The sequence below is a fragment of the Nylanderia fulva genome, unplaced genomic scaffold (genome assembly GCF_048542155.1).
Source record: "Nylanderia fulva isolate GAGA-0341 unplaced genomic scaffold, ASM4854215v1 Scaffold141, whole genome shotgun sequence".
In the NCBI taxonomy this organism is placed as follows: domain Eukaryota; kingdom Metazoa; phylum Arthropoda; class Insecta; order Hymenoptera; family Formicidae; genus Nylanderia; species Nylanderia fulva.
In genome coordinates this window covers 70,139-96,340 of record NW_028189633.1, presented here as the reverse complement: position 1 = coordinate 96,340, position 26,202 = coordinate 70,139, and the positions used below count along the sequence as shown (strand labels likewise).

At 36.7% G+C, this 26,202-nt stretch overlaps 1 protein-coding gene across 1 annotated transcript in view; it reads left to right on the top strand.

The window, feature by feature from the left end:
- LOC114929497 (SPARC-related modular calcium-binding protein 2-like) overlaps positions 1–25,757 on the top strand; it is a 45,336-nt gene extending 19,579 nt beyond the window's left edge. Inside the window, exon 5 of the mRNA XM_085480292.1 lies at positions 25,681–25,757. Within this exon, the coding sequence (XP_085336418.1) occupies positions 25,681–25,757 (77 nt within the window). The remainder of the gene's footprint in view (positions 1–25,680) is intronic.
- Positions 25,758–26,202: the final 445 nt, after the last annotated feature.

The window sequence follows — 26,202 nt, the reverse complement described above, 5'->3', positions numbered from 1 at the left end:
AATCCAGTTCGGTCCCCCGATTTTTTTTAAAAACGATGACCCTGAAGTTGACAAAATTCGATTCCCTTTTTCTCCCGGCAATGATTCTAAATAAAAAATTTGGGGTGAAAGCGCATCTACAGGGCGCTTTCCTAGGCGAGCTCAACACAAAAAGTGTAATTTTGTAAAGCGAGAGTCCAGGCGCGTTTTCTCTTTTTTTAAAATTGCTTTATTAATAACATATCCCATGCTTTGAAATCCGTAATGACTGTGAAAATTACCCCCATACAAATAGATGTTGAAATCGTTCGACGGTCTTACAAATTCGGAGCATTTCTAGTTCAAAACCTATGATATCGAGATTCCCGCATTTTTTTGTTCGGACGGGAATAGGGAAAATGGGGGCCCCTTTTTCCCCTCGGGCCTGTTTTTGCAAAAGTATGCATCGGGGGCCTTGACACTCGCGTCCGTATGAAAATTTGGTAGGCGTGGAGGGATTATACAAGTAAAGTACCGGGTACGGGGCCCAATTCTTTCTTGACTGTTTCGAACCCCCAAAAAATGCAAATCTGAACAAAAAAAATCGACTTTTTTTACAGCAAGTCTGAAACGGTCGCGCTTTGTGAGCATAATTGTGGATAAATTTGCAAAAAGGTAGGCCTAAAAAAACGCTGGCAATGGAAAATTTTTTTGGGGACGGGGAAAATTTTTTCCCACTCCCCTCGGTTAACGATTTAAAAAAATTTTCCGTAATTGTTATATAAAAAAAATATACCCCAGATATTCGATTTGTTTGCGCAAAAAAATTACTTTTTGCCAGATTGAACCCCCAAAACCATTTTTTTTAAGCTTTAATATACATTTTTCAATAATCTAAATTTTCATTTACCAAAGGGAATGCTTTTTTTAGTATGTATCAATAAAAACCCAAAAAATTAAAAACCCCCCCTTAAAAAAGGTTTTTCCCCAAAATCCCCCTATTCTTTTCTAAATTTTTTGGGCCGGGTTTTGCCTCCGAATAGCCGAAAGGATTTTTTAATATTCGAATTGTCCGTCGGGGGTTACGAAAGGGGAAAAAAATTTTTTATGCGACGGTTCCCCCTTTTTCTGGGGGGAAAACCCGGGCTCTCAAGCTAGAAAATGTAAAAACCGTTTTTTCGCTTAACTGTTGGACACCTCGATGCGGGGGGAAAAGGGGGATTTTTTTTTAAATACTCAAAACGTTCAAGGGACCCCAAATCCCCGCACAGTGCAAAGTTCCTTTTTTTTCGCACTGAATATTCTCGCCAATTTCAAAGTGGGGATTTTTTTTAAAAATTTTCCCCCGCGCTTCAAAAAACGTCCGTTATTTCGCGGATTTGTTCGTGTTTTTCCACGCGAATTTTTTTTAGCGCGTACGCGTAAAAATATCTTTTTTAAAATTAAAGCGGGCGCAAAAATTATCCTCGACTACTTTAACTTCCGCTTTTAAAAATTCAACACGGTCATTTTTTTTTTGTTTTTTTTTCCCCGGGCCGAAAACCGGTTTAAACCCAAATTTTTTAAAATCGAATCGGAATCTGCACTGTATAACACACACTATTTCTGAAAGCAATTTTGCAAATAATTGAAGGGACGCGTTACTAGGGGGAAAAAACAACGGGTTTGATCATTTTTTTGTAAAAAAACCCCGGGCCGACAATTAAATCCAAAGTCAGAAAAAACTGGACTAACTCCCTGTAAAAAAATATCAAAAACACCCATCAGGAAAAAACTCTGAAACTAAATTTTTGAATTAATTTTTCCTAAACATTAATAGGGGGTTTTTGTAAAAAGGGTTTTTGCGAATTTCCCCCCCTTTTAGTCCACAAACCCGAAATCCGCCCTCTCCAACGATTCTACCGGGAATTCAAAAAATTTTTTGTAATTCTTTACCGATATAAATGTAACCCGGGGTACCAGGTCCATAAGGACAAATTTCAAACGGATTATTCAAATTTGTTTAAATTTTTAATTTAAAGGAGCCGCTAAATAGAAAAATTATCGTTTTTTTGCTCCCCCCCGCTGCCATCGACTGAGAGGGGGAGGATTTCCTTGGACATCGCCGTCGGGGATGGGGTCGAAACCGCCGCCCCGCTCCTTGCTTTTTTAATGAAAAGGGAGTCCGCCCTTCCAATGACCCTTCTTCTTTCAGGGAATTGCATACTGTGTCGGCCTTGTCACGCCTTGGGGCCTTGTCGTCGCGGGTCTTCTGCGCTGTGTCCCTTTCTTTTGGGCCCCCCCTTTGATTGGCATGGGATTTTTTTCCCTTTTCCCGTTTCCAAAGTTTAAAAGTGATCCGTCGCATGGCGTCCCAAAAATTTGTCAATCTCCCTTTGTATTCAAGGATTTGTGCAGTGGCTCTTAGCGAATACTGGGGAAGCCATTAATAATGAGATTAATGGAGTCGATGGGGGCAGGCCCCAGTTAAGGGATGGGTTGAAAGCTTATCGATCGCGTAGCGTTTCAAACGATTCTCTGCCGGGTTTCCCCCCCTTTTCTTCATGCGTTGCATACGACCGTGAACGACATGCTGTCGAACTTTTTATAACCCCCTTTTTAACCAATAAAGATTGAATACGGACCTTTTGTTGCATCTGTAAAATTTTTTAGCTACTTCGTCTTTTTATTTTGAAGAGCAAAAACAAGACAAGTCTCGGAAAAACCCCTTTTTACTTGGGCCCCCCCCTTTTAATCCCCTTTTATTTAAACCCAAAATATTCTTTTCTCCCCCCCACCAACCCCGGAAAAATTGGGGGCCCAAGAAATAAAAAAACCTTTTTGGGGGCCCGGCGCGAGTGCCCCTGGGGGGAACTTTGGGGGTTTTTTCCCCCCCCTTTTCCCGTTTGGGAAAAAAGTTTGGGGGGGGAGACGAAATTTTCTTTCGAAAAAGCCCCGGAAAAATTTTTTTCTAGTTTTTCCCCGTTTTTTTCCCATAAAGGGTTTCATTTTTTCCCCCCCATTCGATCAAGGGGCCTGGGCGACCAATGTCGATACGTGGGGCGCGTCCACTCGTTGGGGGGGAAACGTGATCCCTTTGGGGGGAGCCCCAAAAACTCCCAAACCCCCTGAAATTTGGACCAGCAGGGGCAAAATTCGCGGGGGGGGCGGACAAAGATTGTATTAAAAAAACCGACTTTTTGGGTCGCTTTTTTCCCCAACGACAGTTTCCCCCGCGTTCTCTTTCCCCCTTTTTAAATTTCCCGATTTTCTGGTTTTTGTAAAAACCCAAAAAATTTTTTTAACAGTCTTTCCCCCTCGCATTTTGGGGAAAAAAAGTTTCAAAAATTTTAAGAAAAGACACCCTCCCCCGGGGGAACCGTTATATAAAAAATGCTTTATATACAATTTTTGGGATGCGAGAGCGAAAAACGTTAAGAGCGAAAGAGAGAAATACAAATAACCGAATATACTCCGTAGTTTTACAAAAAAAAAATGCAGGCAGTATCTCTTTTTGGTTAAATTTTTTAAAATAATTTTTTAAAGGGCCCTTTTAAAAAAAGGGAAAAAAAATTTTTTTAATTTAAAATTTAAAACACATGTATATATATTCTGAATAAAAGAAATAAAGTAAAACGTTACAAAAATTCTCAGCCAAAGGGCTCAGGGGCATGCCAAACCCAATACGACCGCCCTTTATTTCAATTTCCCCTAATAAAGAAAATTTCTTCCAATTTGAAAAAAATTTTATAATTCAAAAAACTACTAAGACTTAGGTCTGAACAAGAGCAATAATTACTCGGAACACAATTAAAAAAAAAAAAACCCTCTTCTCTTTGGTTTTCTTACGAGTTTTTCGTATCCGTATCGGGCGCTGGGTTTGGCTCCCCGAATTTCTTGCCGGTGGGGATGAGCTTCAAGGGGGAAGAAAATTTTCAAAATTTCCCGGGATGGTGCAAAAAAAGGGGGCCCAAACATTTAATTTTTATCGATTATATCATCCCATATAAGTTGTATTTTGATTAATGATCAACCACCATTAATTAAGACCAATGAAATAAATTGCATTTCAAATTAAAAAAAAAATATAAATAAACACAATGTAACTTAAATTTAATATTTCGAGGCCATGTGTAACGAGCAAATAAAAAATTATTATAAATCTTGGAAAAATTTAATTAAAAAAAAAAAAAACCAATTAAAAAACGTTTAGACTGTACTCAGTTTCTTCAGTGCGCATAAGCATTATAATAAATAAATAAATATAAATAAAAATTTAATAAAAAGTCGCAATTACAATGTCCAAATAAATTAAATAATTATGTCAAAAATTTAAAAGGCCAAATACGCTAACAATAAATGTAAATTATTAAAAAAATCGTTCAACCCGACCAGTCCTAATTAGATGCAAAAATGAATTAAAATAATTTATCCGGCTAATCAATATTATTTTAAAAATTATTATGAGAACTCGGAGTGGCACTTAGACATTACTCCAACCAACCGCCTCATCGTTAGTCGGCGAAAGGCTATCAGTCCGGCAATGATCGTGTCATCATCTATCCAAGTTTTTTTTAAATATTATAAAAACACTGAATTAGAAAAATAGAATTGACTTATGTATGTGTAAAAAAATTCAGAATTAACAATTAAAAATTAATTAATTGTTGTTTACAAGTGTCTCCGAATAAATAGTGACCATGCCTCTAATTGTTGTTGAACTTAGTACAATACTTGACTGATGTCGAGTCATTGAAACGTTGAAATATAGGTGGTCAATCGCGCAAAAACATAACATTTAATAAGTCTAAAAATTCTATTTCTTCTAGAATGTCAAAATAAGCGTTGTTGAGCAATTCAGTGGTCTGTATTATTATTTTATACCCATGCTTTTGTTCCTTTATGGATCATCTCCGAGATAGTTCTTTTAAAATAGTTAGATTTCAATATCAAGTTATTTACGTGATCCCAATCAAAAGCATGTTTTTTTATCTACAATATGTTCTGAGACCACAGAATGATTAGAAGAATCAAAATTTCATGTTAGTATATGACTCCTTTAGTTAGTACGTAATTTTCTGAGTTTTACCCACGTATGAAGCTTCACAGTATTACAATTAATTTTGTCGACGAAAATTATTGCCTATTATCGATTTTTGTCCTTATGGACTATGATGAATTTGTTAAGATTATTAGACAACGGGTACCCCTACTCTAAAATCTGATTTTTTTAATTGTCATTGTTCCGAGGATGTTATTAATATAAATCTCTAAAAAATGGCAGAAAAAAAAGAAAAAAGGTACATTCAATAAATAAAGAAGATTTTTTCATACGTTCAGCGAATCCCTCTTCCCAAAAAAAGTATGGTTTCCCAAAAATACACAAGAGAATACTCCTTTAGAATTATTGTATGTCATCAATTAATACCAGCTATACTCGATGCCACATTTTTTTTACCATAAACTTATAATCAATGGTATCCCACGGTTAAAAGCAATGTAATAACAGTGTTGAAATACGTATAGCAAGCAGCGGGTGTCAAAAAATCAGTCTGGAAAGATATTCTAATATCAGTTAGGACGTGGTTTCACTTTTCACTAACATTCCGCAGATCTTGCCAATTGAAAATGTGAGCAATAGATGGAATTGATTAAACACACATAAACCCATTTTAAAAATTGTTTTTCCCCCAAAAAAAATGAATTATTTCTATGGTTAAATTATTTACTGTCGTCAAGTACAATTCAATACAACTCAACGTCATACACTTGGACTGGTTTCAAAAAAAGATTTTGTTCAGACAGTCGTTACTATCTTTCTTATTCGAATCACCCCATGTGCCACAAAATAGGAGTGATTTATAATTTGATCGTAGAGCCTTGTATTATCTCATCCCATATCTCACAAGAAAAGAAAATCTAAGAGCCTGTGTATTGAAACATGTTGGACAAAACGGTTACTTATTCATTTAATTTTTAAAGAAATAAATAGACGAATAAAGTAGTAAACAATTGCAGTTAACAACAATAGAACAAAGAATTATAGAAAGGAAATAATAACAAATTTTTTGTCCTCCCTTTATTAATACATCTCGGAAAACAATGGCATAGACAATTAAAAAATCAGATTTAGAGGAGGGTACCGTTGTCTTAAATAATCGTAACAAAAATTCATCAGGAGTCAAAAGGACAAAAATGGCATAATAGCAATAATATGTTCGTTACAACAATTAAATGGATAAAGACTGTTGTGAAAGCTTCATTACGTTGGGCAAACCAAAGGAAAATTACGTACTAGACTAAAGGGAGCAGATAAATCACATAAATTGATTCTTCTACAGCATCTGTGGTCCTAAGGAAAATATTGTAGATAAAAACCATGACTTTTGATTGGGCTAAAGTCAAACTACTGATAGGAATCTAACTAATTATAAAAGGACTTATCTCGGAAGATGATAAACATTAAAGAACAAAGCATGGGTTATAAATAATAATACAGACCACTGAATTTGCTCAAAACGCTTATTTTGAATATAGAAGAAATAGGAAATTTTTAGACTTATAAAATTTATGTTTTGCGAATGACACCTATATTATTCACTTTTTCAAATTGACTCGACATCAGTCAAGTATTGTACTTAAGTTCAACAACAATTTAGAGGCATGGCATCTTAATTTATTCGGAGACAATTGTAACAACCACTAATTAATTTTAATGTTAATCTTAATTTTTTAAATACATAAAGTTCAATTTCTATTTTTAAATTCAGTTTATAATATTTTAAAAAAACTTGGAGTGGAGGACAACGATCATTGCCGGACGATAGCTTTCGCCCGGACTACGATGAGCGGTTGGTTTGGAGTAGTAATGTCTAAGTGCCACTCCGAGTTCTCAATAATAATTTTTAAGAATATATTGATTAGCCGGATTAAATTATTTTAATGCGATTTTTGCATCTACTTAGGACTGTTCGGGTTGAAATATTTTAATAATTTAAATTTAGTTAGCGTATTTGCATTTTAATTTTGACATAATTATTTAATTCTATTTTGACATTGTATGTGCGACTGTTGATTAGAATTTTTATTTTATTTATTTATTTATTATAATTGATTATTGGCGCACTGAAGAAGACTGAGTACAGTCGAACGTTTGTAATGGTTTTTTTTTTTTCATTAAAGGTTTTCCAAGATTATAATAATTTTTTATTGGCTCGAGTGGCACACGGCTGTAATAGTTAATAAGTTATTCATGTGTTTGTTATATACGGCTTTAAACAGTGTTTACAGATTAGGTGATTTTGTATTAATTTTTTAAAATATAAATAAATAAATATGTTAAAAATATACTTATAAATTTAAGATATAAGACAGGCAGTAAGAGCCAACTCGCGGATGACAGTGCGTTTATCCTAACGCAACTAAATTTTTCGTTAGGATTAAGTATCTGTGCACAAGGCACCAAATATTTTACTTGGTCACGGCCAAGATTTAAAATAGAAATAATCTCATATTTGAGATTTAATTTCAATAACCCTTTACCCTCCCTACGGAAATAAGTAAAATGCAGAGAACAATAGAGTCCGAAGTCGCTGGACTTCCCGGGGGGGGTGCAAGGGTTATTGAAATTAATCTCAAATTGAGATTTTATTCAGATTTTAAATCTTGGCGTGACAAGTAAAATATTGTTGCTTGTGCCAGACACTTAATCCTAACGAAAAATTTAGTATTTAGTTAGAGAATGTGCTCACGTCATCCGCGAGTTGGTTCTTACTGCCTGTTATATCTTTAAATTATATTTATATTACAGAGCCTTGTTAAAACTCTCAATTTATACCACGCTGGCTTAAAAACGCGGGGTTTTTTTGTTTATCAACATTACATATAGCAGAGAAAAAGGATAGAATCGAAAGGATCTGAATAGCTCCAAGTTGGGTAAGAGCAGTCGCCCGCCCGACAAGCGAGAACGGTCTCGGGTCGATTCCCGATTCAGCCGACTTTCGGATCTATATTTTTCTCTGGGCATTTACTTATTTCCGTAGGGGGGTGAAATGATGCAGGGTGCTGTATTGAAATTAAATCGCAAATATGAATTATTCATATTTTAAATCTTGGCCTGACCAAGTAAAATATGGTGCCTTGAGGCAACAGACCTTATCTAACGGAAAAAATTTAGTTTTCCGTAGATATAACGCACGGTCATCCGCGAGTTGGGCTCTATTGCCTGTCTTATATCTTTAAATTTATATTTAATTACAGAGCTGTTAAAACACTCTCAATTAAAAAATAAGATTTATAAATTACGATATATTAATAGATAATAACTGCTAAAATATATCCATTAAAACGTAACATAATTATTCTTTATTTCTTTTTGTTCTATTGCCATTGGTCATCATCACAATTTTCTGGACTATCAATTATAACGCTTAGTACTAAATATGTGGAAGAAAAGAAAATAAGCAAGAATAAAAACTTTCTTATATTTAGAATTAATTGCTGCATAAAATCTTAATCCCCTTTATATAGTTATAAGGATCTGACCTTGAAGATAAATGAAGAAAATAACATTTTTTCCCATACTTCAGAATATATGTAAATGGATATTTAGAATTTGCGTGTAATCTATATCTTGCTATTTAAGTTTAATTCTCATTACTTGAATCAAAAGTATAAATATGAAACATTGCATTGCTTTTGTTTGGATCAAACTATGTAAATATCTTTACAGATATGACATTTTTTTCAAGTAAGATTGATCATTTATAAGATCCCATCTAAACCATAGGACATAGTAAGTATAGACTGCGCGTTTGGTTTAAAGTTGAACAGTTCAAAATTTTAGAAGGGAGAGCCTGCTTCCTGGTAGGCCTCCTCTCTGTTCTATCAATGCTAGAGTGAGGGCATAAGAACATATGTTTTGCGTTGCATACCTCGTAGCGTTTCTTGAATCTCCTTCATCCTTTTCATTCCCACTACTTTTATATTCTACGAATCACGAAGAATTCGTTCCCCCACTACGCGTTCATTAGACAGAGAGGAGGAGCTACCAGGAAAGCAGGCTCTCTCTTTCTTAAAGTTTCACGACGGCGAAACAAAGGAAAGTAGGGAACGCGCAGTCTATATTTACTTATGTCTATAGGCTGGACTACATGCCAAAAATGGTTGACGATGATTAACCAATCTCCACTTTCTGGGGTTCTTATTGGATTGAGCTCAACAACATTTCCATGCAGATTGGTTCCCTTGTAATCCCGTATTTCATTGAATCGTTGTGCGAACTGCTCCTTGTTTTCATTTTTTTTTAAATGTTTTGCTAAGTCTCAAAATGTGTTTGCCTATTTGTATTTGATGGGTACGCTCAGGGCCGGATTAAAACATTGTTTGGGGCCCCGGCCATCTCGTTGTAATGAGGGACCCTTAGTACATGTCCAATAATATGGCTATTTAGCTTTATTAAATATGGGTTGCTCTTGGTCAGAACTCGTTTATCCTCAGCTCATTACACGTCGGGTGGAGACCCGTCATGGACGTTTTTCTTATTGTTTTTTTTTGTGTTTTATAGTTTTTATGTTTTTTTATTGATAGTGTTTATGAGTTTTATGATTTTTTTTATTATTTTTTGAGGATTTTTGTTTTTTTTTTTTTTACTTTAATGAACAATAAAAAATTTTTATTTGTCTTTCTTAATTAGATCTTAGTGTTAATATTAGTATATTATATATATATATTATCTATATATATATATTATATATATATAATTTTCAAATACATCACATTAAGTACCAAAAGTTCTTCTAACTTTTTATTCGCGAAGAAATCTTGAATAAAATCATGAAATTTAATGTTTTAAAAAAACTCGTTCCAATGCTAATAATACTCAAATGGTTAAATCTTCCTTTTCATTGTATTCTTAAAACATTTTAATGAATTCAATTGAAAAATTGATCTCTCCCATGTAGCATTTATGATCAGCATACAGAGATGAATGCGCAATGTATTTCTACATTTGGGAAAAGCTTCAAAGAGGTGGGTGATTTTCATATAAATAGTAATACCAACTTTTTAATTTAATTTTGTCTTGAGGCCATTTCAGATTTTTTCGTCATTAAGATCTGCTTCTTGATCATGTCACTTTTCTATCGGTAGTCTTTCCGATCACTCATTTATTCCTCCTGCTTTTTATTTTTTCTTGACCTATATCTTTTGTTCCATTTTAAAATTCCTCCGTCTCTGTAGAAAAATTTTCTTTTTGCAATAAGTGTGAAATTAATTTTTAATTCATTTTTAAATATGTCTTCCAATGAAAACATTCTGTTATCCAATTCTGTTTCATTTACGTCGATTATGTAAATAGAAGCAAAATGTGTACTGAAATTTGTCAACGTTTGTTCATTTAAATCAGTAAAAATTTCCAAAAATCCAAATATTCAAAAATGGTTTTCATACGCTTTAGAGCGTTTTAGTCAAATATTTTAAAAGTTGTGTCAATAAACAGGCAAGAAAGTTTCAATTTTACATTTTTCACTTCCTTCTAGAATCAACATCTGGATATCTGGGTATCTGTAATATCGAACTAAAGTCAAAACGAGTACTACGTTTTTTGATTGCTTTGTTAATACTTTGTAAACAGAATTTGGCGGCAATTCTCATTTGCACGCTTTTTCGTACCAATCAATTTATTTCTTTTTCGTTAATAGATAAGATAGTTGTGTTTTTCTCCACTAGAGATTACAAGGCGCTGTTTTCTTGTTTAAAGGAGCGCGTCCCAAACCTTGTAGACTACATTTACATTCCACTTAACCGATATCCTTAATCCTATAACTTAAATCTAATTACTTAATCTATACAATCATATTATAATTCATATCTATCGTCATAACAAAAAAAAAAAGAAAAAATCGCACCGCCGATCGCTTCGCCGTCTACGTGGCTTCCTCGCCTTTCCACCCTTACATACTTCCTGACCTTTACTCTTACCACACACCCGTGACCCTGTTATCTAGTCGCTTATTATTCTCCGTTTTCTATATACTATTTCGCCCATCTTATATACTCTAACCTTAAGTGGGACCTCCGCTTCCGGTTACTGTTACCCTTCATCTTTCACTCCCCCACCCTCTATCTCTCTCTCGCTCGCTCTCTTCTCTCTCTCTCTCTCTCTCCCTCTTCTCTCTCCTCTCTCTCTCTCCCCCTCTCTCTCTCTCTCTCCCTCTCTCTCCCTTCCTCTCCTCAACACACTCTCTCCCCTCTCTCTCTCCTACTCGCTACCCTCTTCTCATCCCACCTCCTCTTTCCATCCTTTCCATCCTCCCTCTTCCCCCTCCCCTCGTGCTTTCTCTAACATTTTTTTTTTAGCCAAGTTTCCCCTTCTCCCTCCTATCTAACACATCCTTCACTATTTCCGGCCAACTCTTTCATTCCCCATTCCCAGCAATCCTCCCACACATGCTCCCACGGTGTCCAACCCTCTTCCCACCACATTCTGCACTCCTCTCTCCTCTTTTTTCTAGTATCTATTTCCCTCATCAATTCCCCAATCTATACCTTGCTATTCTCCTCACAGTCTTCCGTCCAACCTTTCTTTAGATAGCCCGGTGGTATTCCCTCCCCTTGACCTGTTTGTGTACCATCTATTGTATCCGACCTTTTATATTTTTTCTATCCTCTCTTCCCTCGGCTCCTCTTTCCCAGTCCTAAATTCTTACCATCTGAACTCCCCTTTTTCTCTTCTTTCCTTCTCTCCCTTATTTCCATCCCGTACCCTCAAAGAAATCCTCCTTCCCTTTCCCAATCTGACAAACCCTCCTTTTTTTGCCTTTCGTGATCTCCCCAAAACTGACTTTGCCAGACACCTCCTTACCTCCTCTGTCTCTCTCATATCATAACGCCCCTTCTTCCATCCTTGTCCTTATCTTTTCCCTCTGCATCTCCTCTCTTACCATATAACAAGGGTTCCCCAAATCTAATCCCAAACATACCTCTCAAATACCTTTCTTGTACTACCTCTCCATTCCCCTCTCTTCTCTTTCCAATCCCATATCTCCATTCCATAATATCCTAAACCGTCCATACATAATGCATCAAATAGCAATCTCCTCCCCCAATTACTACCAAATCTCCTTTTACCTATCCCCATACTTGTCCCATAGCTACTGCCCCTCTTCTTTATCCTGTCCTGTACCTGTCCTCTGCATCCATTCCTTTGTAGATTTATCCAAAGATTATACTATATTCCTTAACATCCTCTAAATTTTTTACCTTGCAGACCAGAAGCTAGCCTTTTTAACCTCCCTCCACCTTTCCTAGCAACATCATCACCTTCGACTTCTCTCATCCATTCCAGTCCCTTTTCCCCGATATCTCCTAACCTTTCCATCTGCACCTCATCACCCCCTCACTTGCCATCAATACCACGTCGGTCCGCGTACGCTAACGTGTAGACCTGCCCTCTCCGAGCCTCACTCCTCCCCATCTCCCTTTTCTCATCTTCTCCTCCATGTCCGCCATCAACATATTCACGAGAAGAGAAGAGGATAGAGGGGCATCTTTGTCTCACCCACCTCCCCGTCCAAAACTTCTCCCCACCTTCTTCCCTATTCTACCCCTGAATACGATTTCGTCTAACGCTTCCTCACCTGAGCATAACCGTTATTCCTTCATCCCATCAACTCTTAACATGTCATCAACGTCATCCTGTCCACCGAATCAAAACGTGTCTCAGGTCCCACAGAATAACACTATGGGTCTTCCATTTCCTGATTATTTGCCTGTTTAGCAAATAATTCAGAACATAGATATTATCTAACGTTCCCATCCCTTCATGAAACACCGTTTGATTCGGTGGTAACATCACCTCGTCCTCAACCTCCCCCATCAATCTCTCCGCTAACACAGACGCATTACACTTTGTATTAATGACGGTGAAACGTTACCCCCCCATATACTCTTGAAAACCTCCTTCCCTCTCCCCTCTTAAAAATTGGAACTACCAGCCCCTCTAACTCTATTCCCCAATCCACCCTCCCCCTTCCATATCATATTGCATATCTCACTACCCACTTCTCAATTCCCTCCCCTCCATATTTCCACACCACTTCTCCCGGTATCCCAGCCACCCCCACCGCCTTTCTTCCTTTAACATGCCTATTCGCCCTCCTAATTTCTCCCTTTTCTAGATGGTATTCTCCTCCCTTTATCCATAATAGGTCCCCTCTCATTACTACTCTAGTTCACCCCCCCCCCTAATAACTCCTAAAATATCTGTCCACTCTTCTATCTCAATCACCCTCCACATTCTCATTTGCCTTTCCCGACCTTTCCCACCAACCACCTCCATACCTGTCCAATCCGTCCTCGCTTCAGGCTTCTTCAGTCCATCCAATTATCATCCTCTTTATCTTCACATAATCTAGGTACTCTTTTTTTTCTGTATTCTCACTTTCCCCTATCCTCTTTCCACCTTTTCATTCTTGCCACCTCCCCCTTGCTCTGTCTACAGTCCCCAGTCAAACCACCTCTCTTTTTCTCTTCCTCTCTTTCTTCCCCCTCTTCCCCTGTATAAAACTTCGGTATATAAGTTTTATCTCTTCAAACTCCCCCCTCCACCATTTATCTTCTTGTTAGCCAGTTGGCTTATACCAGATTTACCATTTTAAATAACGTTAATTATAACATTCCTTAGCTTTTATTACCCATTCTTGTCTTTCACAATTTCAATGCCATATTAGAATCCGAGTTCCCATCCCTTAATCTCCTCTCCCTTCTCGTCTTTTCCTATCCACCTTCTTATTTCATCTATAAGTCTTGCATTTTTTAACCCATATCATTAATCGTTAAATAAACTTATATCTTTACCTACCCCACACGTTTCTCCCTCTCTCCATTTCCTCTTTAACCCTCTTACCTCTTCTCTTATGTCTTCTGTAATCTTATTCCCTCCTGATCTCTTCTCTAATCTCTCTTCTTATCTCCTCATTTCCTGTATTATCTCTTCCTTCCATCCTCCCAATTCTTTTACGCGTCTCCACTATACATCCTGCCTCCTCTCTCCTTTTAAACCTTGGCGATCTTATCACCTTTTGCTTCTCCTAAACGCCCAATCTAAATCCCTATCTCTTTCTCTCCTTTCTTATCCATTTCCTCTAATTCCTCTCTTTCTTTTAAACCCACTCTTCGGGCCGTCCCTTTTGCCCCTCTCTCTCCTTTTTCCCCGCCTTCTTTATTTTCATCTCCCCATTTCTTTTCTTTCCTTTCTCTTCATATTCTATCCCTCAATGCCTGTTTAATTTCCCCCTACCAACGATTCGTTCCTTTGCTAGTAATTTTTCCGGACATAAATTTGGGTCCCTTTCTCCCACTCTTTTCCCCCTTTGCCTCCCCTTCTTTTTCTTCCATCTTCTTTACCCTTACCATCTTCCTAAAATGATCACTTCCTGCCTCATTTCTTTTTTCCTTCTCACGACTCTGTTCCCTTCTCACCCCACTTGCTTGCACTCCCCTTGCTTTCCCTGTCTCCAGCCTTCACTCTTTTCACTCTCTCCCCCCCCTTTCTCCCTCACACCCCCCCCCAAATTTACTTAATAGAATCCACACGACAATCCTTAAACCCTTTTAAAACACGCAACCGGAAAACGGAAGTTTTTTTCTTTAAATTTATAAACGCAAAGTTTTCACATTTTGCCCGCAACGGGACAGGTAAAACGTTGTTTTCTGTAACTTTTATTTGTTTTTTAAGTATTAATACATCTTTTCCAAAAAAAAAATAGTTAAAAAAAAAACCATTTGAATCTTTCCATATTTTTCTTCAACCAGTGCTGGGGTTTAGTTTCTTCGGATAATTTTCAGATTTTATGAGGGTTTAAAGCGGTTTTGATAGGTTTATACAATTTTTTAATGCGAAACAGCATCAGCACGAGCTGACCAGCGCTTTCAGAAAAAATTTTTAACTATTTTTTGTCTTGGACCTAAAGTAGCTAATGCTCTTTTTAAAAAACAGCCCATTGGTTTGCTTTGAGCAGAAAAAAAAAGTATATAGGTTGAACGAAATCAAAATATATACAAAAATTTTCTGGATCTGCGCCTGAAAAGCCAAAAAAATTAGAGAATGTGCACACAGGGAATAAAAAAATGCTAAAGAATTATGTCATTAATTCGGCCTGCAATCCATTATATCGTCAGCCATATTTCGGCATATCATACGAGGCCTCGGCAATGAAATGGATATATATTTTATTTTGAAATTTTGACAATTACACAGATTCTCTACGTCGTGCCCATAAAACCCGGTTTTTAAACCTAAGGGAAACGTTCAAATGAGTTTCCCCTTTTTACAATATCGGTAATGAATAAAGAATATCGAAAAGACTTACCCTAGGCGTTGAATTATTGAAATAGAATTAATATTTCGCTGTCGTATCTCGGCTATAATTCCCATAATATTTTTTCCCATAATCTTTATTATCTTCACATTTTTTTTTGGTGGGGAGGAAAGAAACAGTTTTTCCTCGTCCCCCTATTTCCAAACTTTTTTACATGTTCGCGCAAAAATGGATCAAATTCGTTATGTCTAATTCCTAGTAATTTCCCTTTTTGTTGAAAACCCAAAATTTCATTGCTACCCTAAAAGGCAAAACCCCTTGATGCTAGGGAAATTTATTAAAACAATATTTTTCGAAATACTTCGATCCGTAATTCTTTTCGTTTAAATTTAAGTGTGTTCAGTATCTATTCTTTCGATACTTTTTTTGCCCCTGGGGGGTATAGTATATAAATTTTTCTAGTCAGGGGCTATTTCCTGATCTGAATGGATTTAATCCATGTTTCCAATCATTAAAGCCAGTTGTAAAGAAGTTTTTCCGGCTCATTTAACAATTACAGGAAAGGAAAACAAAAATTTTTCCTTGAGACGGGAATATTAAAAACCTACTCGCGTTTAACCTTTTTCCATTTTGGAAAGGGTTTCCCGGGTTTAAAAAAGGAAATTTTGCATTTGTAATCCATTTTTAATCAGTATTCTGTTTTAAAACGTTTTGACTTCCTCGGGGAAGCTCCCATAAAGCTGGATCGGGACTTGTCATTATGACTATCAGAAAATGAGGAATAGACTTTGTCCTTTAATAAATTTATCCGATCATCAGTAAAATTGATTCAATATAGTTGGAGTATTAGTGTAGAGGGCCGATTCCAAACGTTTGTTTCCAATGGTGGATCTGTACTCTATTCTTTAGACCCGGGTGTCATTGTCAGAATAAGAATGAAAAGTTCAGTATTATATTTGATCGAAGGTAAAATGGAAGAAGAATTAAACACGGGATCAAAAATTACCGACAGAGTAGGACCATCTGACTATTTCAGTGCTAGTATTGTTGTTGAAAATACAAATTTTAAATATTTTCTATTTTTAATGAATAATATTTTTTTTATTTTTTTTTTTTTTTTGAGCTCCACTTTAAAAAATTTTCGTTTCATTTTGCTATAATGTGCCGTAAAAAATAGAAAAGACAGGAAATAGAAAGAACAAAGCAACAAAAAGACAAAAAATTTAAATTTCTGGCTTCTTTTTTTGTATTTCTTTTTAAACAAGCGTTTGAAATAAAATTTATTCTAAACAAAATTTAAAAAAGGTTCATAACCCCCTGAGCGTTTAAAAAAAACAAAATTTATCTTAAAAAATATACGAAGCTGTGCTTGATCTAGGGGTAAATTTCTCTAGCGGCGAAGAAAGTAGTAGGGACGAAAGCACAGCCCACGACTGTCGAATGAATCGAAGCGCCCGCGCGCCGCTGCCGCCGCATCAGTATCAGTGATTCGATTTGGGGACGCTTTTGTAGTGCCTGTGCCGGACGCGTGGTGGGGGCGCCATACAAGAAATGAAAATCGTAGCTGCGTGTCGGCGGTCGGGCCGGGATGGCGGCGCTCGCGGTTAGACGGCTCGCGTGTCGCATCGTCGGCGCATCACTGAGCGTCAAAAGCCCGGGGCGCTACGGATTTTCACAAAAAAAAAAAAAGTTTTTTTTATAATTGCTGTTTAAAAGGTTTTTTTTTTTTTTTTTGGAAAATATTTCAACAAACTTGAGGCCACCCTAATTTTGCGGGGCCCCCCCGGCAAAAGCCGGGTTGGGCCCATTTTTTTTAACCCGGGCCCCGGGGATCGCTACTACCCGTGATGATTTTTATTTTTCTTCGAAAACCAAATAGCTGACAAGATATAGATATTGACTTTGTACAAATTTTTCCATTTCGTTAGTCTCTTTACTTTGTCAAATTTCATTTTAAATTAAGAGGGTTATGTATAAAATTTGTTTAATATTTTTAAATTTATTTTTGTTTAACTTAATTTAAAATGACTATATATACATTTTACTTTATATTTTGATAAATTGTCAAAAAATTTTGATATTGTGAAAAATTTCAACAATTGAGAAAAAGCTTCACAAGTATACCATTTTCCGATCAAATATGCATATTTTCAATTTGTAGCATTTTACCTAATTAGATTTTATTTTAAATGATTCCCAGATATGTTGACTCATCTACTTCAAATCGTTCGCCAAAGTAGATATTGTGATTGTAGGGAAAAAATTTTTCTTGCTTTTTTTCTTAGAATATGTATTTAATTTGTGGTTAAAAGGTTTATTCCATTTTAAAAGGGTTTAAATCAGTTTTTGAGTAGTATTTTTCGTATTTTTAAAAATGCAAAAATTTCGGTAAAGTGTTGATTTCCCTTTCCGTTTTTCAAAATTACAAAAAAAAAAAATTTTTAAAGGGCCGATCTTTTTCCTATATGAAGAAAAGAAAAAATTTAAAATCTTTTATTTAAGATTATTGCATTTGCATTGTATTCCTTTTTTTGCAAATTAAAAAAAATAATTTCATTCAAAACCTGTAGAAATTTTTCCTGTAACGCCAATTAATCATTTTTTCGAATATTAAAATATTGATTTACAATTTAAATACTCGAAATAAGTGATAAATTGGGGTTACAGTGATTTTTCATTTATAAGGGAACCATATTGATATATCTATTAATTATTTATTACTATATCTAAACCCTTTTTTAATTCGATAAGGTGGTTCATTTAACTAGTTTCACGAATGACAGACCTTCGATAATCCATTCAGGTCAATATTTTTAAAAATTGAATAATGACGACTCTTACAAATCGGGTACTTTTGAAATAATTTTTGATCGAATCCATCAGATTTTGCCCGAATCCCCAAAGGGTAATAATAAAATTTTAAAAAAAATTTTAATTATATTATAAAAGGGCCCCAAAAAGTGTACCCAATTGTGCCACTCAAATAGCGCTTTTAAACGCCCGTGCGATTTCGCATTTTGCGTAATAAAGGGCCGTAATGAACGACGGGAGGGGAAGGAAGGTAAACGCATTTATATGGGTCCAAAATGGCGCGCCAATCCATTCATCGGACAGCTGTTCAATAAAGGTTTTTTTACCAGCACTTCGGACGATATCACCGACAACAACAACATAACTTCGTGCCCAAAAAAAGGCGGTTTATGCGAGGACCCTTTTTTTCCTCCCCTGTTCATCCACGGACCTTGAGCTTTTTTTAGAAAGTTCGAAGAAAAAATATGTCTTGCTCCTATTTTTTGTAAAAATTACTAGTTTATGTTAGTATAAATTCGGCACCCCCCCTTTAAAAAGCAATTTTTTAAATCAACAATGTCAAATTATTGTAGTTTTGTAATAAATTACTTAATGAGGGCGGTAACTAAAAACAATATAAACATTTAATATTAAAAAATTTAAAAATTTTTTAAAAATGTCTTAACTAAATGGTTAGACATTAAGGCTAAAAAAATTCATACCGTCAATAATTATTAGTTCTACAAAAAAAAACAAAAAATTAAAAAATAAAACTTTTAAACTTATATACATTTAAATTTAATATTTTTTATAACCTTTCAAAAAAAAAAAATTAAAAATATGCTGTTTGAGGTTATTTTATATATATATATATTTTATAATATATATAATTTTACATGCTTTGTTGGTACTTGGCTAAATTTACAAATGTACTAACTGTAAACACCCTCTGCAGTAATCTGAAAACAACATATTGGTGATAAAAAATAATTCGAGAATCGGTCCGAGTTTTCGGATCATGGACATAATCTTATAGGGACATGTTAAAAAAGGAAAAGGTTTATCTCAAAAAAATGAATGAAGTTAATTTCATTTTTACACGAACTTTTTCAAAACACTCTCCGTATTTATTATTATAAATTTCTATATATTTATTCTTATATATAATATATTTCTTTCTGTAATAATAGTTAAAATTATTAACAATTCTAATATTATATACAATTAAACATTTATAAATTCAAAAAGTTATGTATGACTGTTTACGGCCGATAATCCTGAGATAAAACTGAAACAATTCAACCAAAAAGGAAACAGGTGCAATATCCCCTATTGTTTTTTTTACTAGACAGTATCTCAGCGATGACGATTAGCAATTAATATATATAATAAATTGTAATTTTGTAAGTTTGTAATTTTCAATTGAAAAAAAACAATCATTCATTTTCGCTATGAAATATAAGTCATTTGCCTAGAAATTCTTGTGAAAATTTTATTTTTTATACATGTATTGCTGCTACCTCCTTAATTTTATATAATCACCAGGCAGCAAACAATATTTATGATAAAGATTCTAAATATTTATTGAATATATTGTTTTCAAATATCTATAGAAATATTTTTAAAATGTTTATAAAATCTTTATTTAATATATTAAACATAGATTAAATATTTCTTATAATATTTATGGTATGTAAACGATAAATAATTTTAGTAATTATTTTGTAAATATCTTTAACTAAGGTTATTTCTTTCCGTTCGGTTTTACGCCTATTGGACGTGATCTTTCTCGTATTTGATTTTTGTCGTGAAAAAATTATCAAGACTGGCAAAAAACGAAAATTAATAAAATTTAAAAATGTCAAAATTATTCTACTTTTGAGCGACATTCGCAACAGAATGTCTTTTAAACAAATAAATTTACGTAATATCCGATGTGTAAGTTGTTGCGCCTCGCGGGTGTGAGACCACAAACAGGATGTTGCCGGATTGGAAGTGGACTTCCGAATCGGCGTAGTTCTTCGTAGATTTTTAGTCTGTTTAAAGTAGAATTCCCTTTCTTTATTAATATATATATATAGATATATATATATATTGTATACAAAATTAAACAAGACTCGGCGTATGATATTTGTAACCCTCCTGTAACTTCGTTTCTCTTTTCGATGTTTGACGGGACTCTAGATTATCCTGATTTTAGCTAAGTTAACCGATGTCTGATTGCGAGTGGAAGTTAATCCTTGATGTGTTACGGTAGGTTGAGTCTAATTGAACCGCTCCTGTTCACTCCAGAGTTCTACGTGAACTCGGTTTTCGTTATTTCGTTTTGAAGGGGGCCTGGCGGAAAGGCAGCCGATGGTGCATAGCTTTTGCGACGCGGCTAGATGGAGCTAAGAGCTGTTCGAAAAATGAAGCTATTAGCTTGCGTTTCGCGGTTTAGGCCCGTGCTGTTATCAGGCGGTTCCACAGCGGATTTATATCCGTTAAATTATACATTTATAGCCTGTCGGGCTATAACAATCCCTTCCCCCGTAAAAAGAAAAAAACGGAGAAAAGGTACGAGTTTTAGTTTCTCCTGGGTTTAACAATATTTGCTTATGTTTATATCTTATCTCTATATAACATTATCGTTTCCCCGATCACATCGTAGGTTTTTTATAATCGTTCTTAACATCTCGACTTTGACTTTCGTTTAGTATGATCGCCGGTATTTTGAAGTCATTGTTTACTATTACTCTTGGCTGCTTTTTGTCTTATTTTTTCTTTTTACTATGATCTATGCTAAAGGCTATGCGGGTCCTGTCGGTGCTTATTCGGTCAAATGTCATTGGGTATGAAACAAAGTGATTCTGTGCAAAAAAAAATTTTGTTCGTTGTTTGTACGTCGTTGTCTATTAGTTTCTGTATGTTTTATGATTGTCAATTGCTCGAAATATATTCCTGGGAACTGGGTTGGATTTGTATGTCATACAATTGACCTTCTCACTTTCCTTCTTGAGGTACGCAGCGTTGGCGGATAAGAGTGAGAACAGTGCCTTTTAATGAATCAATATAAGTCCATGTACTAATGATTCTTTGGTGTCGTGAGTATACTACTTTCAGTTTGCAATTTATTTATCAACGAAAGAGGGGGGCGTTCGTCGTGGAGTGTACCCCCCCACCGTTTTTCTACGTACATTCTGCTAGTCACTCTTTTAGTTTTTTTTATTGTGGACCCTTTTTTTGATAATCCAGTTGCCGTACGGGTCTAGTAAAACAAAGTTTGAAGATTTGTGGGTAGATTGCTCGCGGTGCAATATAGATTTCGGGCCCTGTGGGAACCGATGTGTTTTTTTTTTTTCCTCGTTGCTTGCACGTCAGTTTCTTGCCGTCGGGGGCGGTTTGTGGAGCCGGAATTGTCTGAACCAAACGGTTTGAGCGTCTCTTGGACTGCCGCACGATATGCGGGCTTCAGCTTCTTTCATTTTCTTTACACGTAAGGTAAATGTGCGGGCTGGTGTGCGCGTTGTTGCGCGATAGTTGCTTTGGTACCTCCTGAGGGCAGATTCTGCTTCCCATATACAAAACCCTGAGAGCTTTGCAAGAGGGGCGGCCTCGTCTATGGGCGGGTTATTTGTCGCAGGAAACGAAGAAACGGATTCGGTAAGTCCTCATTTTCAATATAATTTTCATTTTTAATTCTGTTGTGTGCATGCGTAGTGCTCTCCTTCCCTTTCTTTACTGTATAATCCCGCTTGAATTTTTCTCTATTAGTGTGTCCGGTCTGCCCTAATGGTCTAATTTCTTGATCGTCCGCGTCGGAGTTTCATTCGGATACGAGTACCTGTCGCTATTTTTTAAATTTTGATTTTTTCGCGGATTTATCCAAGTCTTCGTCGATTTTATTTTTCTCTTTAATATTCTTAGCAAGTTGGTTCGATTGACACGTTATTTTTCTCTTAGTTCCTGCAGGGATAGTAATTGTAGCTATACTCGTTTGGGCGGTTCGTTTAGTGCTGTCGCTAAGTTCGACTTGTCGTCCGTATATTAATTTCAAGGAGGGTAGCTGTATCCCGGAGCGTATAACGTAGTATTATACTGTGAACGTGCGTATGGCCCCACCCAGTAATCCTCAGTCGGTTTGGTCAGCACTTATATATTCTCGCCATAAAAAACCAATATTTCTTTTGTAGTGTTATAATTTTTTTTCCGGGAGAAATACTCGGTGGCGTATGCGGGGTTTGGGCTATCTTGCCTACCGTCCTTTTGATAGTCGGCTCGATGCATAGTCGAAGCATCGGTAGTAAAGTTTTAATTTTTCATTGAAGTCCGGATACTTTCGCACTGGCGCTGTCATTAATTTTTCCTTTAATTTTTCAAAAAGCGATTTTGTTCATTTTCCATTCAAAAGGTTCCGTTTTTTCGTTATTTTAACGGTTTCCGATTTTCGAAAAATTTTTATAAATTTCGGTAAACCCCCTAGTCGGGTAAACGTTGTTTCGTCTTTTACTTTCCGCCCCCCCCGGTTTTTCGGAAAAAATTTTTTAACCCCCCTCTAATTTCGACGGATCTGGCAGATAACCCTTTCGGAAATAATATGTCAAGTATATACCCTCTTTTCGTAAAAATTCATTTGTCAGGCTGTTGTAGTTTGAGATGTGTTTACCCGTAGGCGTTGTAATACTTCCCCGAGTTTTGTTGTGATCCTTTTAACTGGATCGTATAAACGAGTCCCTTTGAGATAAACGAGAATCGGAGCCCTGATCCGATTGCACGAGTTCCCTGAGTCGTTGGAAAGTCCAGGCCCCGTTCTTAAATCAAACGGCATTTTATTAAACTGTAGTGTCCGTAGGGAGTCGAGAAGGCTGTTATTTTGTCGCGTCAGCCATCGGTATGGTGATATCAAAATGCGGGTCGGCGTCGTAAAAAACTTGCGTTTTTCCCCGTGATCCAAAATATCGGTAATATTTTGCCGGGGAAAAGAAAGCCCATTGTTAAGTCTTTAAATTCCGAAATGATTACTTTCCTAATCGCGGTTGCCTGTTGCGTCAGCCTTTTTGGCACTACTAATAACGGTTGCATTCCACTGGCTAATGCTTGTACTAATAATTCCATTTTTTAGCATTTCCTGTACTTGCTTGTTCACTTCTAATTTGGTGTTTCTCGGGAAGGCGATACGTCTCATATTGACGGTGAGGTATCGGCGCGCGTGCTTATCTCGTGTTTTAGTGTTGCTGTGCATGACAGTGGTTCTCCGCTTAAATAAACACACGTCGCTATATTCTTCGCATATTTTTTGTATCGCTTTCTCTTTTCTTTCTCATTTAAATGTTCTGTGCATAATAATTGTCAGATTCGTTCGTCCAGCGTTAATAGATTCGGAATCTCGTCTGTATGTATCATGTATAACTCGTGCGCGTTATCTTCGCAAACGTCTTCTACGGTTATGAGAAGTGTGAGATCTCGACCGGCTTATCAGTTGTATTAAATTACGCTGATGGGACATTGGTAATTCTTTCGGTTCTACCAAACATCGTGCCGATATAGATTCCTGGGGCGGCTTCTTTTGGCTCAAATGATCCCTGTCTTATAATGATTTGTTATCGCGTGTATAATTGTTTCACTACGCGGCTTTAAAGTAATTTTGTTATACGGTTGCAATTTTAGGACGGCGTTTCCGATTTGGTAATTCGCGTTTTTTGTAATCGCACCGTGACTTGCTGGTTCTGGAGGAAATCGATTCCTATGATCCCGTCGTATTCCATTGGGAAATCATCTTTCACGACGTAAATCGCGTTGTTTTATCTTGTTTCCGTTTAACTCAATTGTCGCGTACATTTTCCCGATTGTCTTTGCCTTGTGACCCGGGTTATTCCAACAAGGGTTATTTTATCATTGTAAATTTCGGTCTCGCCCTTTAAGTATTTCACTTTTATCAATGAAATCGTAGCTCCCGTAATCGTAAAGCATATTTACTTTTCCGTGTTTTGCCTCTCGCATGGGCAGAGTAATTATATTTTAAACTCGCTCTCTCTCGGCGTTCGGCGCACGTGTGTCACCTGATATTCCCGCGTGCTGTTGTCATCTTATTCTTTTCCTCGTGTCTCTCATCCTCGTCGCTGCTTCGCTCGGAATCCGTATCACTTTTTCTCGGTTTCGGCTTTTTACGACTCTCGGTACGTTAACGTACACGCGATTGTTTATCACCGTTTTTTCTATCGTGACTTGTCGTTTTTGGTCGTCCATTTAAAGTCCAGCACTCGTCGCGGTTATGCCCACGCTTCTTGCAATAGTTGCAAGATTTTTCGACATTATTCGCACGAAAGGGTCTTTCCGGTTTCGGGAGCAAGTATTGCTGCTGCGACATTCTCGTTCGTAGTGTCTTGATTTTCCGCATTTATGGCATTGCCACGGCGTTTTTTGATGGTCGCGACGGCGCTTGATCATATCGATTTCGACTTGTATAGTTACTTGATCGCGATGTGTTTGTGCCCTTTACCTTTTCCTCGGCGGTTGCGGCAGTTATTGCCTCTGGTAGCGTTTGGTAATTTCGAGAACGAATAAGCAGTTGTATCTCGTCGCGTAGTCCTATTTGGAAATTTTGCAAGGCTTGTTTTTGTATGGTACTTAGTATAATCCGCTTTTCGATGGCGGAGTGATCTTCTCCCTCCGTCATGAATTCGTATAATTCATAGCTAAGGTATCGACGCGCGTTCCGAAAGCTTGCGTTTCATTGTCTTTTGTTTTAAAGAATTAAACTTTATCTGCAGATGCGTAGTGCTCCGCTTGCTTTGATAAGAAAGTTCTAATTGTCGCTTGAGTTTATCATACGTCTGTATGTCTCGCGTTTGGAAATCTAACATTGCTTTGCCTTTTAATTTTGTACACAAAATAGCTTCCACCAACCCTCTCTCGTTAGCAGAGTGTATATTTTTCATAGCATAAGTGCATGCGCTTAAAAATTCTTGTAGTTTGTGTTGTGTCGTCCCGTTAAATTCCAGGATCATTTGTCGTGCTTCTTTTAATGAGATTAAATACTCATGAGGGCCTTGTCGGTGTCTAACGTCATTCTCCGTCCGTCCGTACATAGAGTCATATCTTTTGTTGTACTCTGGGTATCGCGTTTCTCCCTCGAGTGTACGTGCGTGTGTGTCCCGGCGGATCTGACACCGTTCGTCGGCGTATGCGTTAGATTCACGAATCTGTTCGCGCAATATATTTATTTCTGTGAGCATTTCCCTACGTAGCTCTCGCATGCCTCTCATTATTTCGTGTAGCATAGAGTTTTCTATGCCTGCCTCCCTATAATTAGGTGTTTCGCGCACCTCGTTTTTTTCAACGCGTCTATCTGTGTATCACCTAATATCGCGAGGGTTATCTGTTTTTATATCGCTATTAGGGGGTGGTGTATGTACATCGACTTCCACGAGTCGATTATTGTCGCGAGCTATGATGTCGTGAAGACGGTCAATCTCGCGGTCGATGGCACCTTCGGACACATCCATGACACCGATTCTTTGCTGCTTATCACTCATTGCACTGCTTATGTTGTCCGCTCTCTCTTTCTCTCGTTCTTATCGTGGTTTCTGTTTGTTCCCGTCAGTGTTACAGACGTGCCCGTCTAACACATTTATAAAATTTTGTGTTTTTACAGGTCTTCCGCCTTGTGATGGAACCTCGACGATCTCCGGCTATCTTACCGCTGCCACCAAAATGTTGTGCCTCGGGTGAGACACAAAAGAGATGTTACCGGATTAGGAAGTGGACTTCCGAATCGTCGGGGTTTCTCCGTAGATTTTAGTCTTATTAAAAGTAGAATTTCCTTTCTTTATTCAATATATATATTGGTATACAAAACTTAACAAGACTCGGCGTATGATTATTTGTAAACCTCTGGTAACTTCGTTTCTCTTTTTCGCTCGTTTGACGCGACTCTAGATTTATCCTGACTTTAGCTAGTTAACGACTCGTCTGATTGCGAGTCGGGAGTTATCCTCGATGTGTCTCGGTAGGTTGGTCTAATTGAACTTGCTCTCTGTTTACTCCCGAGTTCTTACGTGAACTCGGTTTTTCGTTATTTTGTTTGGAAGGGGTGCCTGGCGACAGGCAGCCGATTGGTGCATAGCTTTTGCATACGCGGCTAGATTTTGAGCTAAGAGCTGTTCAAAAAATAAAA